The 16,028-nt window shown below is 36.7% G+C and overlaps 1 protein-coding gene across 2 annotated transcripts in view; it reads left to right on the forward strand.

The window, feature by feature from the left end:
* Positions 1-16,028, forward strand: part of si:dkey-220k22.1 (multiple epidermal growth factor-like domains protein 9) — a 72,933-nt gene that overhangs the window by 1,212 nt on the left and 55,693 nt on the right. For both annotated transcript variants that reach the window (XM_042724119.1, XM_042724118.1), the window contains exon 2: positions 8,439-8,637. In XM_042724119.1, coding sequence (XP_042580053.1) covers positions 8,439-8,637 — 199 coding nt within the window. The remainder of the gene's footprint in view (positions 1-8,438; positions 8,638-16,028) is intronic.

The following is a 16,028-nucleotide window of genomic DNA, read 5'->3' on the forward strand; positions in this document are numbered from 1 at the left end:
TTGAGATCAGGCCAGTAGCACAGAGACAACCTTCTTAATTGCTTTATTGTAATTAATTACCATCTGACTGCCAAAAGAGTAAAACAATAATAAATCTTAAACCCTCTACTCATTTATCTTGAGTTACATGATGCCAAACTGGCTTGGAGAATAAGGATGATTAATTTTCATTAAGGTCATATCTTGTATATTATGTCTGCTTTATCTGTTCAATAGAATGAAGCATTAATCTGTCTGATTCATAATCTTTCCTCTTGACAGTTTCTTTCTTGGAAAAAGGGTGAGAAATTACTCTTAGGTACCATTAAATTTTCTTCCTCTGAACTTGGACATATTCAGTGACAGCAGTGGGATGAAATGTAGTTAAAAGAAAAGTGAACCAGCCATATGGGGTATAATCAAAGGTTCAGTTAAGACTGTATGTGATCTGCAGCCCCTCTGGAGTTCATTGGAAGTGATTGTACTGCAGGGGGACAGGTGTTTGGGATTACAGTAAATAAAAACCATCTCATTCTATTTAGTAGCCCAAAGGCGACTGGCTCTGTGTCTGTTTGGGATTTGTTTCTGGATTTGAGCCCTTTGCTGTTTACTGCAGGTCTTAAATCGCTTCTGCGGAAAAGATATATGTCACATTTAACCCACTGATTCAGCAGCTTAATATACATATGAAGATAAAATCAGCGTCATCATATTTTAAGGCCTTTGTTGCTTTATTCAGGTTTTTTTTTTGTCGCGATTATATATTTTATGAGTGAAGAGAACATTTCAGATGCTGACTGCAAAAATAGCTGATGTTTGACTTTTGTTTCCAGTGAGGCAAGTTCGGTGCCCTTGTTTCCCCAGACATCTATGACACCATAATTTCTAAGAGCTCTTGTCTTTGACCCGGATAACATCTTATTACAAAGCTTAACCTAAAATCATGAGTGGAATATTCAGGATGCTTTGTGATGTTAAGTAAATGTTTTGTTGTGATGATTGCATAAGAACATTCTCAGGATTTTGTTCTGGCAGCTGCTCTTTTTGATCAACTGTTTGTGCATGTTTAATATTAGCAGTGGTTTGAGGAACCCTTAAAACATTCACCTCATTCTGTCACAAAATTATTTCAGACTCAGAAATAACACCTACACAAGTTATTGTAGAAGCAAGAATCAGAGCGAGACACCTTAACTTAAGTTTCTTTAACAATGTGAATCATCCCACAGACCAGACTTTTTATTATTACAAATGTTAGTGAATTGTATTCTTTGTGTTCCTTCCTACAAAGCATAGTATTTATTAATCAGTCTTGTAAATGCACTGATGCAGTATTATAGCTGTTGGACAGACTGGTAATTGTCTTGTTTCAATTCCCTCTATTATATTTTCTTCTTTGCTCTGTAGGTCTGTTTCTGGAATGGTGTATAACAGAAGAGCAATAAAAAAGAACTCAGATTGTGTTTCTGTATTCAATGAGCATCTTATATAGACATTATGTTGTGCAGAAATTAAGCTCACCAGAAAAGTAGACATCAAATTGCATAACAACTACAGTTGTTAGTTTAGCTTAGAGACAGTTTGAACTTAGCCTAGAAATACGTGACAAAAGTGGGGTTAATACAGTATGTAAAAATGTTGTATAGTCTACTTCACATGTACAGTATGTAATGTTTTTTTTTCTCAAAGATTTTTCATTAATTTCAGAAAATTTTATTGTTGAATGTCAACCACAATATTAAAGGTAAATAACGATTTACAAGTATGCATTTTACAAGCAGATTTGAAGATTAAATAACACTTATAAAATTGACACCTGCATTGACACGTTTACAAGGGCAGAATTAACCGTTAGACAAAACAAGAATATGAGCTAGTATTTTTCCCAGTCAGAATTTTTAATTTGCCCTGTCCCAATTTCAGTGACTCCTGTAATGTGTTGTTTTTATTGCAGTGCAATCAGGGAAAATCATTTCCCAGTGATGTTTGCTCAAGCTGTGGTGGTCTTAGATAGGAGTCTTTGCCATAAAGAAGAACGCACTTTATTTTGTCAAGAGTACGTATCATAAACATAAAAAAAAAAAATGTGAACAAAACAATAAAATACCTTATTGAGATTGGTTTATTGCTGAACTGACTCGGTTATGTGGCATACTGATAATGTGCTATTTGTTTATTTTTTTTAATTGCCAACAGATTATTTGTTAATTGCAATACACCCCACACCACCATACAATACCTGTGATTCAGAGTTACACTGTAGCTCATATTGCATGTCATATTGTGCTCTACGTGTGAGCAGTGTGTGGCTTATTAAAAACTAAATTCAGACAAGGACAGTGAAAGTCATTTCATAAATCCCCAGCACTGCCGGACACACAGGCTTGTCCGATGGCTGTTTTTCAGCTACCGCGCTGTCCTTGCTCAGCAGTTTCATGAACAGGTTTGAAGTAACATAAGCTCAAACTGATTGCAACTGTACACAGATTATAGACTTTTAAAGTCTTCAACTATGTGTTACTATATCTTACTGTCCAGTTGTTGACTAGATTTTTGTAAGACATGCTGTAGTGAGTTCGATATGTGCTGCATTTGCAAGGCAAAATTGTTGCTGTGGTCTGAGATACCCGTTGAAACAGTTAAACATTGAAAGCCTCTACATCATGCTCTGAATGGAACATAGTCCTGTGTGTTTTGCTTTGGTTTTGCTGTTTGAACATTTCTAAGTCTATTGACATTAAACGTCAAGTAGTTTGTTTGATAACAATTTGTCTCATATGCCAAACTAATACTATCCAAATGAAATGAATTGCAATGGTACAGTATGGTCGGGTGATTGTAGTAGTGATTAAATACTATAGCTAATAATTTACTTTTCTAATGTGCTCTGTAGCACATATTGATTTGCAACTTTTTGTGAATTCCCATCTGGGAGTTTTATAAAAGCACTGCACTGCTATTGCTGCTTAGACTGCCATTCTTAATAGAGCTCTGGGCCTACAAACACCGTAAATCCAGTTCTTTTGTGAGTAGAAGACACTTCTAGACTGCACAGATTTATTTTTCTGGCTGATTAGAAACTCTCTGGAGTCCTGGAGCTGTAATACACAGATAACTGCCCTTCTGCTTGTGTTTGATAGCCAAGCTATCAATATCATCTCCTTCAACAATTTGAAAGTCAAATAATGATAATAATATAATGTATTTATATTATAATGCATTTATAATGTACTGGAATAGCATGCATACAGTATGAGTCTGTGTTTGGTTTGTCATTGCTAATACACAAAGCATGTTGTGACTAAAATATCCTGATAGTACATCCCTGTGCTATTTCTTATATACTGTATGCAAATAGTATGCCAACTCTGAGGTTTATTTTGTCAATGGTATTAAGCCAGGCATTGAGCTTGTCATTGTTATAGCTGAATTTATCTGCTGCAACCCTTATATAAAATATGCAACCCTAACCATCTAACACAGTGCATTTCTGTGTACTGTACATATTTATTCATTCATGCATTATATTTCCTTGCTACTACCAATCAACTGAAGATCTAAAAGTGCACATAAAGATATTGCTTAGCGGTTTATCTCCATCTCACACTCTGCTCGCCAGCACACTAAGTGCTCTGATGAAAATGAAAAGTGTCAGTTGGTGCACTGAGCATGCAACAAAGAGCAGGAGCAAGAATATCAGCACATGCTTAACTCGGTGTACATTTACAGAGCTTTCACAATGTGCGCTTGTCTTTGTGACTGAACTGATACCGCACCCATGCATCTAGATAATCCACTTCCTCAGAAAATTAAGTTTAGGACAGGTTTATACTTGTATGTCTTTTCTAATCACTTGTAATTCTTATTACAGTAGTCATGCAGTTTTTATCTGATAATTCCTTTTATTTTTAGCAGATTAGCTTTCTAACTGAACATGTGACCATATAACATGTATTCCTCTTCTCTCTGTGAGATGAAGCCAGAGCTCTCACACTCTCAGTGGTGCCACACAATCTGGCATGTGGGTGGCAATGCAGGGTGACAGTGGTCCCATCACCCATAACACCATGCTGCTCACCCTGAGGGTCAGTATGTCGTCCCACAGGCCTGTACGCTCGTTACTGTTATGTAAGTGTCCCATAAATTTATTATGTAACAACGCCAAAGCTACTGAATCTGATCACGAGAATTTGCCCAAACATGTTGAGATTATGTGTGACATCCCTGCATATCACAAATAAGGGTTCACCTGATGATACATCTGATGACAAAATTTTAGCATTGATGGTACCTTAATAAATTGTTTTGTCTTTGTTCAAGTAAGACATGTAGTAATGATGAATGATCACAAGGCAGTGAAACTGCAACAAATTTTATTCCTTTTTACACAAATTATGATTAAGGAGTGGATTAGTGATTAACAAAGATTTATTTGTATGGTTCCTTGCACAATGCTATGTTATGACCTCAATACACATTTGCCATAGCTATTCAAGGACTTCAAAGATTTCTAGAAGTTAGCCAAAATGGCAGGGTTTCTTGAGCAAATGTGTTTTTATCTCACGTTTCCTTTTGTTAAAACAATTGGTTAGGTTTAGGGTTGGGTTTAGTGTAGGTTTACGTTATTTTCAAATGTGATTCACAGGACATTTAATTTAGGAATTGCTGCGATGCATACAATACTCAACATAACAAATCATTCCCAGATTCAGGCCCATCTGTTTCAGATAAAACTGAATGTGCTTGTAGCTCCATCACTGGACAGTTCACTTTTAAAATGTCATGAAACGTGCAGGAAGCAAAATAAAATTAGTTTGCAGAAATGTCACAATATGCACATGTTTACAATGAGCCTGTGTTGAATGAACAATAGTTAAAATAAGTACATTTATGTTATTTTTTTTAGAGAATGCCTTCATCTTTGTTTTTTCAAACTCTTAGTTCAGGGAGCAATGTGTGAATTAGCACAGCTGATAGCTTCATTCACCATCTCTTTTTCAGCTCATTGATTAAGATGAGTCTTTAGCCACTTTCACTGATAAACTTCATGTCTGGAGCTAAACTGTCCTGCAGTCGGCCATTAAGGCGTTAAAAACAGTAACTTGATGTCTATCCATATTGCTACAGTGAGACCCTCATGCAGATATTTAAATCTACTGAATATTTGGAGCAGGAATTCCCAAGAAGGTGTCAAAGGTCAATTTAGGTCATTGCTCCCAGCCGTGTAAGATATGTAGCCAGTAAATGAAAACTTTAATCCTTATTCAAACATAACAAAGCTATGACCTTTACTTGTTTGTGTAAAGAAAGCCAATACCACATTGTCAGGTTTCTTGAGCTGACTTCATTTCCTGCATTTTCAATCGACACTCAATAAGGGAGGATCACCTTGTCAATGTCCTACCACAAACACTTAAAGTCTTGTCTCAGCATGTTTATGATTGTGTCAAGCAGACACGCTCTTTCATCATTTTGTCCATATAGACCATCACACTACCGTTCAAAAGGAATTTTTTAAAAGATGTTTATTATACTCACCAGATCTGCAATTATTTGATCAAAACTACAGTAAAAATATAAATATTATGTTATATATTATTACAATACAAATATATATTTTAAAATGCAATTTATTCCTATGATGGTAAAGCTGAATTTTCAGCAGCCATTACTTCAATCGTCAGTTAAACCTTGATCCTTCAGAAATTATTCTGTTTTGCTTATTTGGTGCTTGTCTCTTATTATTAATGTTTAAAACAGTTGTGCTGATTAATATTTTTTGGTAAATGATTATGCATTTTTCTCCCAGGATTATTTTGATGAATAGTAATTTCAAAAGAACATAATTTATTGGAAATAAACATCTTTTGTGAAGTTGTGAATGTGAAGTTGTAACGGTAATTTTTGATAAATTCAGTGTGTCCTTAATGCATTCTTAGTACCAAAAAAACAACAACAACAAAAAAACACTAACCTCAAACTTTTGACTGGTAGTGTATCTGTATTTCTATTAAATGATGCCTGCCCTCACAGGACTGTGGGAAGTAGGCTAGGAGTGAATCTTGTAAGAAGATACAAGACAGATGAGATGGATGCTTGTAATTGTTCCATTAAGAGACAAGTAAAATGTTTTCTTTTTTGACTTTGTCTGGCAGAGCTCTCCTATTGTGTAATCTGATCTTCAGCAAGGTCACCTCTGATTCAGATCAAATTGCCCCCAGTCAGCTATGGGAACTGTACACGCTGAGAGCTTCTGCTAAATATATCACAGCGCTCCATTTCTCTCACTGCGTCAGTGCACATGTGTATATGTTGTTTCCCGTGTTCACACTCGCAGGTCCGATGGGAGGTCACTGTAAAACAATGATGTGCTGCAAGAATGGTCCCCTCTGGATTTAAGCATGCAGTATGTTAAACAGCCAGAAGAAAAGGAGTGTTTTCTGAATTTAGTACCCACCAGATGTGCTCCCTTATGGAGCAGTGTTATTTCAACCCATCAAAATGTGGTTCTTGAGATCTTACTAGTGATCCAGGGCTTGCCTTTGGCATTTTGTCATGTAGGCTGTACAAAGAGCAAATCAAAAAATGAATCTTTTATCTGTCATTTTTTTCCTTACCCTGCCTTTTCCTCTCACACACATCTCATGGAATCTATCATCATTGCAAATTACAGCTACTGTGCTTTTCCTCTGGGAGAAAGGACCTGCTCCATTTTTACCCAGAAAAAAACACAGATACACTATATTTGAGCACTGCATGTATGTGATATAGTTTCTCATCAGATAAGCTCTGGGGTTGCTACACTCTCAGAAATAAAGGTACAAAAGCTGTCGCTAGGGCAGTACCTTTTCAAAAGGTACATGTTTGTACCTAAAGGGTCCATTTTGGTACCTTACATACTAGAACCTAATAGGAACAAAATTGTACCTTTTGAAAAGGTACCGCCCCAGTGACAGCTTTTGTACCTTTATTTCTGAGAGTGTACACAGCACAGATTACAGCACAGTCAGAAGAATGGTACTTTAATAATGAGGGCTGCTTTGTTTTTCTCTGTTTTCGACTTCTGGGAGCAAATAATTTTGCTGACAGCCTCTCTGTGACCTTTGTAATATTGCTGATCGTATTAGATGTGTAAGGTTACTGCTGCTGTAGGTGCTGGAGGCTTTTGAGTTACTGAGCAGACTGTTTTTATAACAAAAAATTGTTTACAGAGGTGTTGACGTACACAGGAGAGAACAGCTTGTACTGCGAGAGCTGATAACAGGACAGGCCAGGCTCAAGTCCTCTCTAAATCCTACAAAACATTCCTTGAAATAGTCCTTGAAGACAGTAGCCAAGCACATGCTGTATTCATCAAGCTGCTGTATTTCAGTGTGCTCTCAATGGCAGCCCTGGAGGTGCAGTCACCCCACTGGCTCTGTGCACTTTCCATATCATTTCCATTAGGTGCGCTACTTGAATTATAATGTTACTGTTTAGCTCATACGGTTTCTTTGAGAGAGATTTCAGCATATTTTCTGTTCTCATGCTATTCCCCTACTGTGCCGGTACTGGAAAGTGGCAACCTGCAGCTTTGAAAAAATTCCCACTTTCTTTGTGCCAGGTTCCAATGATAAAAATGTGTACGGGCCCAAATGAGATTGTGCTTTACCACTACCACTTACTGATTGAATCTCTCACTAAAATTCATACTGTAAGCATTAAAGGTACGTTCAGGGTTGGCCCCTCATGGGCTCTGCAATGTCAAGCATTTAACTGAGTTACTAATAATAGCAACAATAATATGTACTTTATATAGTGATTTTAATAAATGTGCAGACTAGTTGACAAATCATTAATAAGTACATTAAAAAGAAAAAAAGAAAGAAATAACAAGCAAAACTATAGGCTAACAACAAGCACAATTACTCCACAAATATTATTTTATTTAACCTCATGTCTTTTGAAACACGTATGACTTTATTTCTTCCATGGAGCAAAAAAGGAATGGACACAGCTGTAAAGTGAAATTTTCATTGAACAGTGATTTTAGTTTCAGTCTGTTCCTCTCACATGTGATATGGAGTAATTTTAAGATGTGCCTTAACTGTATAAAGGAACATAAACAATTTTTGAGACTTCTCTGACTTTTGCAGAAGAAAGTCATACAGTATGTTCAGGTCTATAATGACATCAGAGTGAGTAATTGAGAGTAATAATTGATGACAAAATTATCATTTTTGTTTGGGCTATCCTATTAATAAACAAATGTTATGCATCCATGCTGATAGTTTTCAGTATATGAAGAACAAACACAGAAGAACCAGTGACACATTAGAACAAAAAAACCTTACTGAATTCTCTTACTGAACACACCAATGTCATCTCACATGATTCATTTCAGCATCTGCTGAGAAAAATTGTCACCAAGATTGAAAAGAAAAGCTAGCATGTTAATCTCTCTTCTCTCTCACTCGCAGGACATCAGTGCAACTGTAGTGCTGAGGGTTCGGTGGACCAAGATACCTGCGATTCTGTCACAGGTCAGTGTTTATGTCTACCTGGATACACGGGGCAGCGTTGTGATGAATGTGCCGATGCGTATTTCACCAACGGAACCGGCAGCTGTCAGGCCTGTGACTGTGACTCCTATGGAGCCGTGAGTCAACTCTGCAATAGGTGAGTATCTGCTCTTCTCACACCAATCACATCACCCTTGTTTCGTTCAGAACTATGGGTATCATGATGACTTGGTGGAAAATTTCCTCAGCAACCAAAGGATTTGAATAAAAGCATTTAATAGCAATGTTCCCTGCTTTATAATATATTCTTTAAACATCACATGCAGTACATGGCATGCACTCGTAAAAATTCAGCATGTTAGAGAAGCTTCACCTATCCAAACTTTGAGCTGTGTGTCTTTGTTGTCTGGTAGCATTTCATGTTTCGTTTCTGATTCTGGCTCGTAGTGTAAAACTGTTCTTACCGTATGTCCCATGTTTGTCCTTAATTTGACATCTGCATGAATGCAGTCAGCAGGCATGGAGAGATCATTCTCTGCACTGCAGTAGAGTGGCTGCTGGATTTTCCCTACCCCTCGACTTTGTCAGCTTCCTGCCAAACTGCTGCAATCATGTCACACTTATTGTATCATCTTAACAGGATGTCACCTGTCAACCGTCAGTGGTTTTTTCCAGTGAGCCTCTTTATGATATGAGTCTCTGAGTAACCTTCCCGAACTACATTCCCTGCATGTATCCTGTCTGAACGTGTCTGTGGGTGTGTCATAGTGTCATACCTTGTCATTGACTGTGTTATTGTGCACCTGTTGTTCATATTAGGAATACAGTAGGAATACAGTTAGGGCACAGCAGTGTTTATTTCTTTGACAAATATTTTTTGTCATAATTTTCGTCAATGACAAAACCGTCCGTTTTTTTTAAGCGCAGACACCGAAGCATACACAAAGCGTGTCACACAAAGCGTGTCTCACACAGCACATGAGTGCACTTTCGCGTTGCAAGAACGAATAGTTGAATAGTCCGTTTTGACGATTATTTACGTAAACAATCGATTAAGTCTTAAGTGAATGTAAACAGAAATGAGAATGTGTATCAGTACATTGCATCCATTGCATCCGTGAATTTGGTTTTAAAAAGGATAGGAGCCTAATTTATTGTCCGAGCCATTGATCTCGATCAAGCAAAAGAATGACAAAAAAATCACTGACTGCTCTTGACTGAATCACGTTTAGTAGCCCTAAAGATTAATCTAAATTTATTTATAAATATTAATATGTCTGCTTGAAAGAATGAAAAATATGGTAAACAAGTTGATATAAAGAATGCATAAATAGCCTTTATAACCATTGGTATTTCATTGAAAAGAAGACCACGTTCTTGTTCTTAATGAGAATTTTGACATAAAGGCATGTTGTGTGTAACCACAGTTAAATCGGTGTCTATCACGATCTAACACTGTCTGTCTGTCTGTCTATCTATCTGTCTATCTGTCTATCCATCTGTCTATCACAGCATCCACAGTGAACTTCATGTTGGCTATTTGTTTTATGCTGCAATGTCTTCTCGGTGTCTACATGTGACAGTGTCTCACTATGTACATACATCTGTATGTCTAAAGCAGACTTGAGAGTGCAAGGGTAAAGTTAGTGACTCCACACACCGAGTAATTATAGCTTTCCCACAGCAGACGGCTGCAGATGGAAATGGGATAGCCGCAGTCGTGCGAGAGTCAACCATCCGCTTGTGTTTGATTTGGAGCAGGCTCAAAGACTGCAGCCCCCCTCTACTTCCCCTGACATGGAGAAAGGCATCATAATTCACAGCATTCCCACTCCCTCTCTAAACACTGGCTGTAGAGAGCTTCCATTACAGTACCCAATCTGTCATTCATGAAAGCCTGCTGTGTCTGTCGTGTTTAGGTAGTATGGGCTTTTTAGGGTAAGAAACATGCAATTGTGACAATCATGAACAGTATAAAATGTTAAGATGTTCAAGAAAATTGCATATGAATGTTTGTCTCATTTGCTACATAGTGATTAATGAGTCTATGGTGAGAATACTTTGCCATACTTAATCACAGATCACAGCATCCATTAAAATACAGAATAAAAGTGACAGGTCATTAACCCACAGTGCTATAGATGTGTATTTCATGCTGTAGGCTTTCATGCTACACACACAGGCATACAAGACACCCTAGCAGCCCCACAGTGAGTGGGGGCCCTGCCCCTAAATGCCACTCACAGCCAATTTATTATGCTTAATTTGCTATGTAGAATGATTCTGCTTCCCACATAAAAGCATCAAGTAGTACACTGTATGCAGCCTAAATGTATTTAGAGTAGCATGAAACAATCAATACATCACACATTTGAATGTTTATTATTGATTCAGACAGAAAACGAGAACTGTGCTGAATGACATGACCGAGCGGCAGTGTGAAGACAGCCTTTGTCAGTCCAACTGCTTCCCTGTGAAGCAAAGGAAAGATTAGAGAACAGCGTTCCATTCTAGAATTGTGTCCGTCTTGTTTGTATCATGGTTTATTTGAGTGGTTTAACATTTACATCGCTTGAGCATGACATCACTACTTGTGGATAGGGCCCCATCTCATGGTTTATGGAGGAGGGGGAGCCCACGATTTGCGGTACCCTACACAAGTTTAGATGTTACCATATGACAAAGAAGCTGTGTCTAGTTGAAGCTCTGCATTTGTGAAAACAGCGTATTATTGACCAGTAGCTGCTGGAAATGTTGGTCTTTGTCTGAACACGGACAAAAGGGAGCCACTTCACTGGTTCCCTCTTGTCATATCGATAAGCCTTTTATATTTTGGCCATTACATCAGGACTTATACATTTTCTACACATTGGGATTTGTTTTTGGCAGAAATACTTTTTGTTTTAATTTCTTCTTTTCATTAGGACTAAGCAGTGAAACAGAATCACAAATCAATTTGATTCACAAGCTCTTGATTGTTTTTTGATTCTTATCTTGATTCAGTTCGATATCACTTCACATCCAGTACATATCAGGTACAGTAGGCAAGGCAGCAAGGCAAGTTTATTTACAGTATATAGCACATTTCGCACACAATGGTAATTCAAAGTGCTTTACATAAAATAAAGTAAAATAATCATGAAAACATAAAAAATAATCACAAAAATAAAATTGAAAATTATTTAAAAATTGATTTAAAATTAATTTAAGACAGTTAAAAATAGAAAATGATTTTACATAAAATACAGTGCAATCAGTTCAGACATCGCACAGTGCCCATTCAGTAAATGCACAGCTAAACAGATGAGTTTTGAGTCTAGATTTAAAAGTGGCTAATGTTTTAGCACATCTGATCTCTTCTAGAAGCTGATTCCAACTGTAGGCGGCATAATAACTAAAAGCGGACTCCACTTGTTTTGTGTGAACCCTTGATTTTTCTAACTGATTCGATCCTACTGATCTGAGTGGTCTGTTAGGTTTATACTCAGTGAGCATACTGTATCTGCAATGTATTTCGGTCCTAGGCTATTGAGTGATTTATAAACGAGTAAAAGTACTTTAAAATCAATCCTAAATGTAAATGGAAGCCAGTGTAAGGACCTAAGGACTGGTGTGATATGCTCAGATTTTCTGGTTCTAGTCAGAATCCTGGTAGCAGTGTTCTGGATGAGCACAAATTTTTCATAAGGAAAAAAGCTCTCAACTAAATAACTGTAAACTGTCTAGGGGAACCATGTCAGTTGATACATAACTATAATATGTTTTTACTGTAATATATAATGAATATGAATCATAAAATGAATATGTAACATACTGTAGAGATGCACCGATTGCAATTTTTCTGTCAGTGTGACCTGCCGATACCGATTTTTGCCGATTCCGCTTTTCCTTCTAAGAACTATAATTGACAGCATATGCAAACGAAAATCTTTTTTTTATCAATGCAAACAATTATTTACATAATAAAATAAATTATTAAACATTACAACTAGGGCTGCTTGATTATGACAAAAATCATAATCACGGTTATTTTGGTCAATATTGTAATCACGATTATTTAAAACGATTATTAGTGGGTCATATGACCAAAACTTGATATAAAAGATTTATTTAAAGATAGTGATATATGTCAAATATAAATTTTCGGTAAATAAGGTTGCTATGACATCTACATTTTAGAGACCAGCAAATTGTCACAATTCTCAATACCACAGCAGAATACCAGAGTAACTAATATTAGTAAAAAAAAAATAAATAAAAAAACACACAACAAAAAAGGTCCTCAAAATGATAGAAAATAATTAAACTGTAATACAAAAAAGGAAGGGAATACAATGGCTGTAATAAAAAAGCTAAATAATACAATAGAATAAAAAATATACAAATGAAACACACTGGGCTTTAAGTTCAACCTTAATCCTACTCCATACCTAAACTTAACAACTACCTTACTAACTATTAATAAGCAGTTATTAGGAGTTTACTGAGGCAAAGGTCATAGTTAATAATTAGTTAATAGTGTGAACTGGACCTTAAAATAAAGTGTGATTGGTTCATCAAAAAAGGTTGATTAAAATTGAGAAATTGATGTTGTCAACCTATAGCCCTAATTTATTATTATTAATAAAATTGGTCATAACTAGGAAAACTAAATATCAGACAATCGTTGCTGTGTACAGTTTTCATTCTGCATGTTATGTATGTGTGTAATGTATGTATCATGTTTCTGTGTTAGTCATTTGTTCTGTTGCAGTGACTGAAGGCTGTATAGCTTTAGAGAGTTCTGCTCTGGTCAGGGTCCAAACCTCAAGCTATTTCCTGAGCTGTAAGACCAAAGTCAAGCTGAAACAAAATAAAGAAAAACTGCTAGCCCTGATTTGGATGTGGAAGTCTAATCCTGTGGAAATTGGTAGTTTTCACATTCCTGGCTGCCCTGGAGCGTATGGGGAATGCTGATTGAACCAGAGCTTGTGCTTTACTGCTACTCACACTGACTCTGGACCGACGTTCTCATCCCTGTCTGTGATTTTCACCATTGTGAGCGAAACCACAAAACTGCTCTCTAATCAGCCAGTATTTAAAAGAAAACTTACAATGTGTTGTTACTACTTGACAGTGCTCCACTTTCTGGCATGTATTGCTGCCATTAGGTTATACGGGACATTTTTAACCACAAATATTTACAGTGAGTCTGAAGTCATTATATTAAACTCTGCTGATATTGTACGGACACATACTATAATTAGATGTAGCCCATACAGAGCACAGACAGAGGAAAATCTGCGATCTCAGGGGGCTGTGGTATGCTGTTTGCCAGACAGATTAAGAAAGTAAAGAAAACCTCCCTGTAATTCGGTCACATTGACAGCTGTAAAGCAAGTCTCTGAAAAAAAAGTCTCCAGACTGAAAGTGGTTGTTGTTCAATACAATCAAAGTAACTTTAGATTTTCAGCAGTCTTCTCCACAGACATAATTTTTCAATAGATTTTTTTTAAATATAGCCTATCTGGGTCTGTTGTGGAAAAACTGTGCTGTTGATATGTTTTTTCCCTCTCTGGCCTGCTTTACCACAATTTAGCCTGCTACTGCAGTTGTCAAAGAAAATACAGCATTCAAAGCAAAAAAATTTCTTGCATCAAAACCAGTTCAGACATTTAGTAACACAAAGACTCTGATGTGTCACATCTTATTTGTTTTTTTGCTTCACGGACAAGTATGCCAGAGCTCCCTGCTTTTTTGTGGCTCATGCCAGTGTCATTCTGATGCCAGCGACCCTTGTTTTCATCTTATGAAGGTGTCTTGGGACATTTTTAAAGTGCCAATCCACATTTGCCGGAACTGACTGACTGTTGGTGGTATTGCAACAAAAAAAGCCTTCGAACCCTTTGTTCTCATATACTTCTGCATTCATTGCTCCCAGATGTTTACAACCACTGAATTATTTCCTAAGGTTCACTTATTAGAGTATACCTAGACAAACATTGCGTCTGCTTGGCTGTTTCTGTAAATAGCAGCAGGAAAAAAATTGGTTCTTCTAAAGCTACTTAAGAAGAAGGCAACGCTCTCACGAAGTCGAGACACACACACGCACACACACACACAAAATCACTTACTCCTCTGATTTATGTATATGCAGATCCAGGAACATATTCATAAATCATCATTCTGTATTACAAGAAACACAGAAGTAGCAGAATTCAGTGTGTTTAAGCCTAAAAAAAAATACAGAGCGATTTATATAAATGACATGCACAATTACGTCCCGCCTGATAGCATGGAGTGAGTAAATGAGATGAGCCCTGCTCAATGTCGCCTTTGGCACTTGGAGAAACTTCCTTGGCCCATTATGTATACAGCTTACCTGAAGCCAGACTACAGCAGAAAAAACACCATAGAAGGCACTTGTGAAGGAGAGTTTGTACACTGCTTTATTATGTGTGTCAGAGGAGAAATGGAGAGAAAGATCAATGATTGCAGTGCACATAAGGACTTGATGTTTGTGAGTTCCACTGTATGTGTTTCTAAATTAAAAAGTATTGCATATTGTTTATTGGCACAGGACACTTCATATCAGTGTAAATGCATTTGTTGCATAGCAACTGAAAACTCCTCAACCCATAAAGAAGATTAGCAAACGGGAATAGAGTGGAGGGCACCATCTATGAGAGAAGTATTTTCAGCAGTGTTTGGCAGTTTGCATTTGTGTGTATGCATCTTATTGGGGCATGGAAAACAGGAACTTGAATGTAAGTAAAATCTGGGCCAGAGAGTGACATTCTTACATATTTAGCCATTGAATATGCTGTTTTTATTCTGTCCATTGGATTTAATGTACAGTAGGTGTGCTCTATTGTAGGACATGTGCCTTGCCTTCAAAGTAACATATTGCTCCTTAAAAACCTTATATGGAGGCTTGTCACTGTTTAATTTACACTCATCCATGCATGCAGTGGGTTGCTCTGTTACTTTTTTCAGCTTATGTTAGTTGTCACATCACCAAAAAAAATGGTATTTGTATACTTAAGTCAAAATGAATAGTGTATGAATTTCTTTGTATTAAAAACAAACGATTAAAGCAAGTGTGCACATGATTCTAGACCATTTTCCAGAACAAACTTTGGTTTTCTGGGCCATTTTTGTATTGACTTTTGAATAACTGGTGTAAAGGTGATTTTAGTAGTTGTACATAGCTCATCACACATCTATAAACACATTATTTATGTTCCACTAACATTGCACCCCGGAAGTGTCCAAATTCACCAAATTCAAATGAACACCTGAACTATAACTATTATAACTTTATAGTCAGTATAAACTTTTTTTTTGTCTCCTTGTAAGAAAATAATTGCCTTGTTTTGCTGTTTTGTTAAAGGCCTAAGGCTAATACAAAGACATTCATACATTTTTAAGTGTGTTTTTAAGGGTGTTGCAAGAACTAGTGCTTTTTATGTTTAAATATTTGATTATTAGAGTATATGTATTTGTGTCAAATATTATCACAGTGCAATATTAACATATTGACAATATCAAAGACTTACATCAAAAGTT

Source organism: Cyprinus carpio, chromosome B5, assembly GCF_018340385.1.
Source record: "Cyprinus carpio isolate SPL01 chromosome B5, ASM1834038v1, whole genome shotgun sequence".
NCBI lineage: Eukaryota > Metazoa > Chordata > Actinopteri > Cypriniformes > Cyprinidae > Cyprinus > Cyprinus carpio.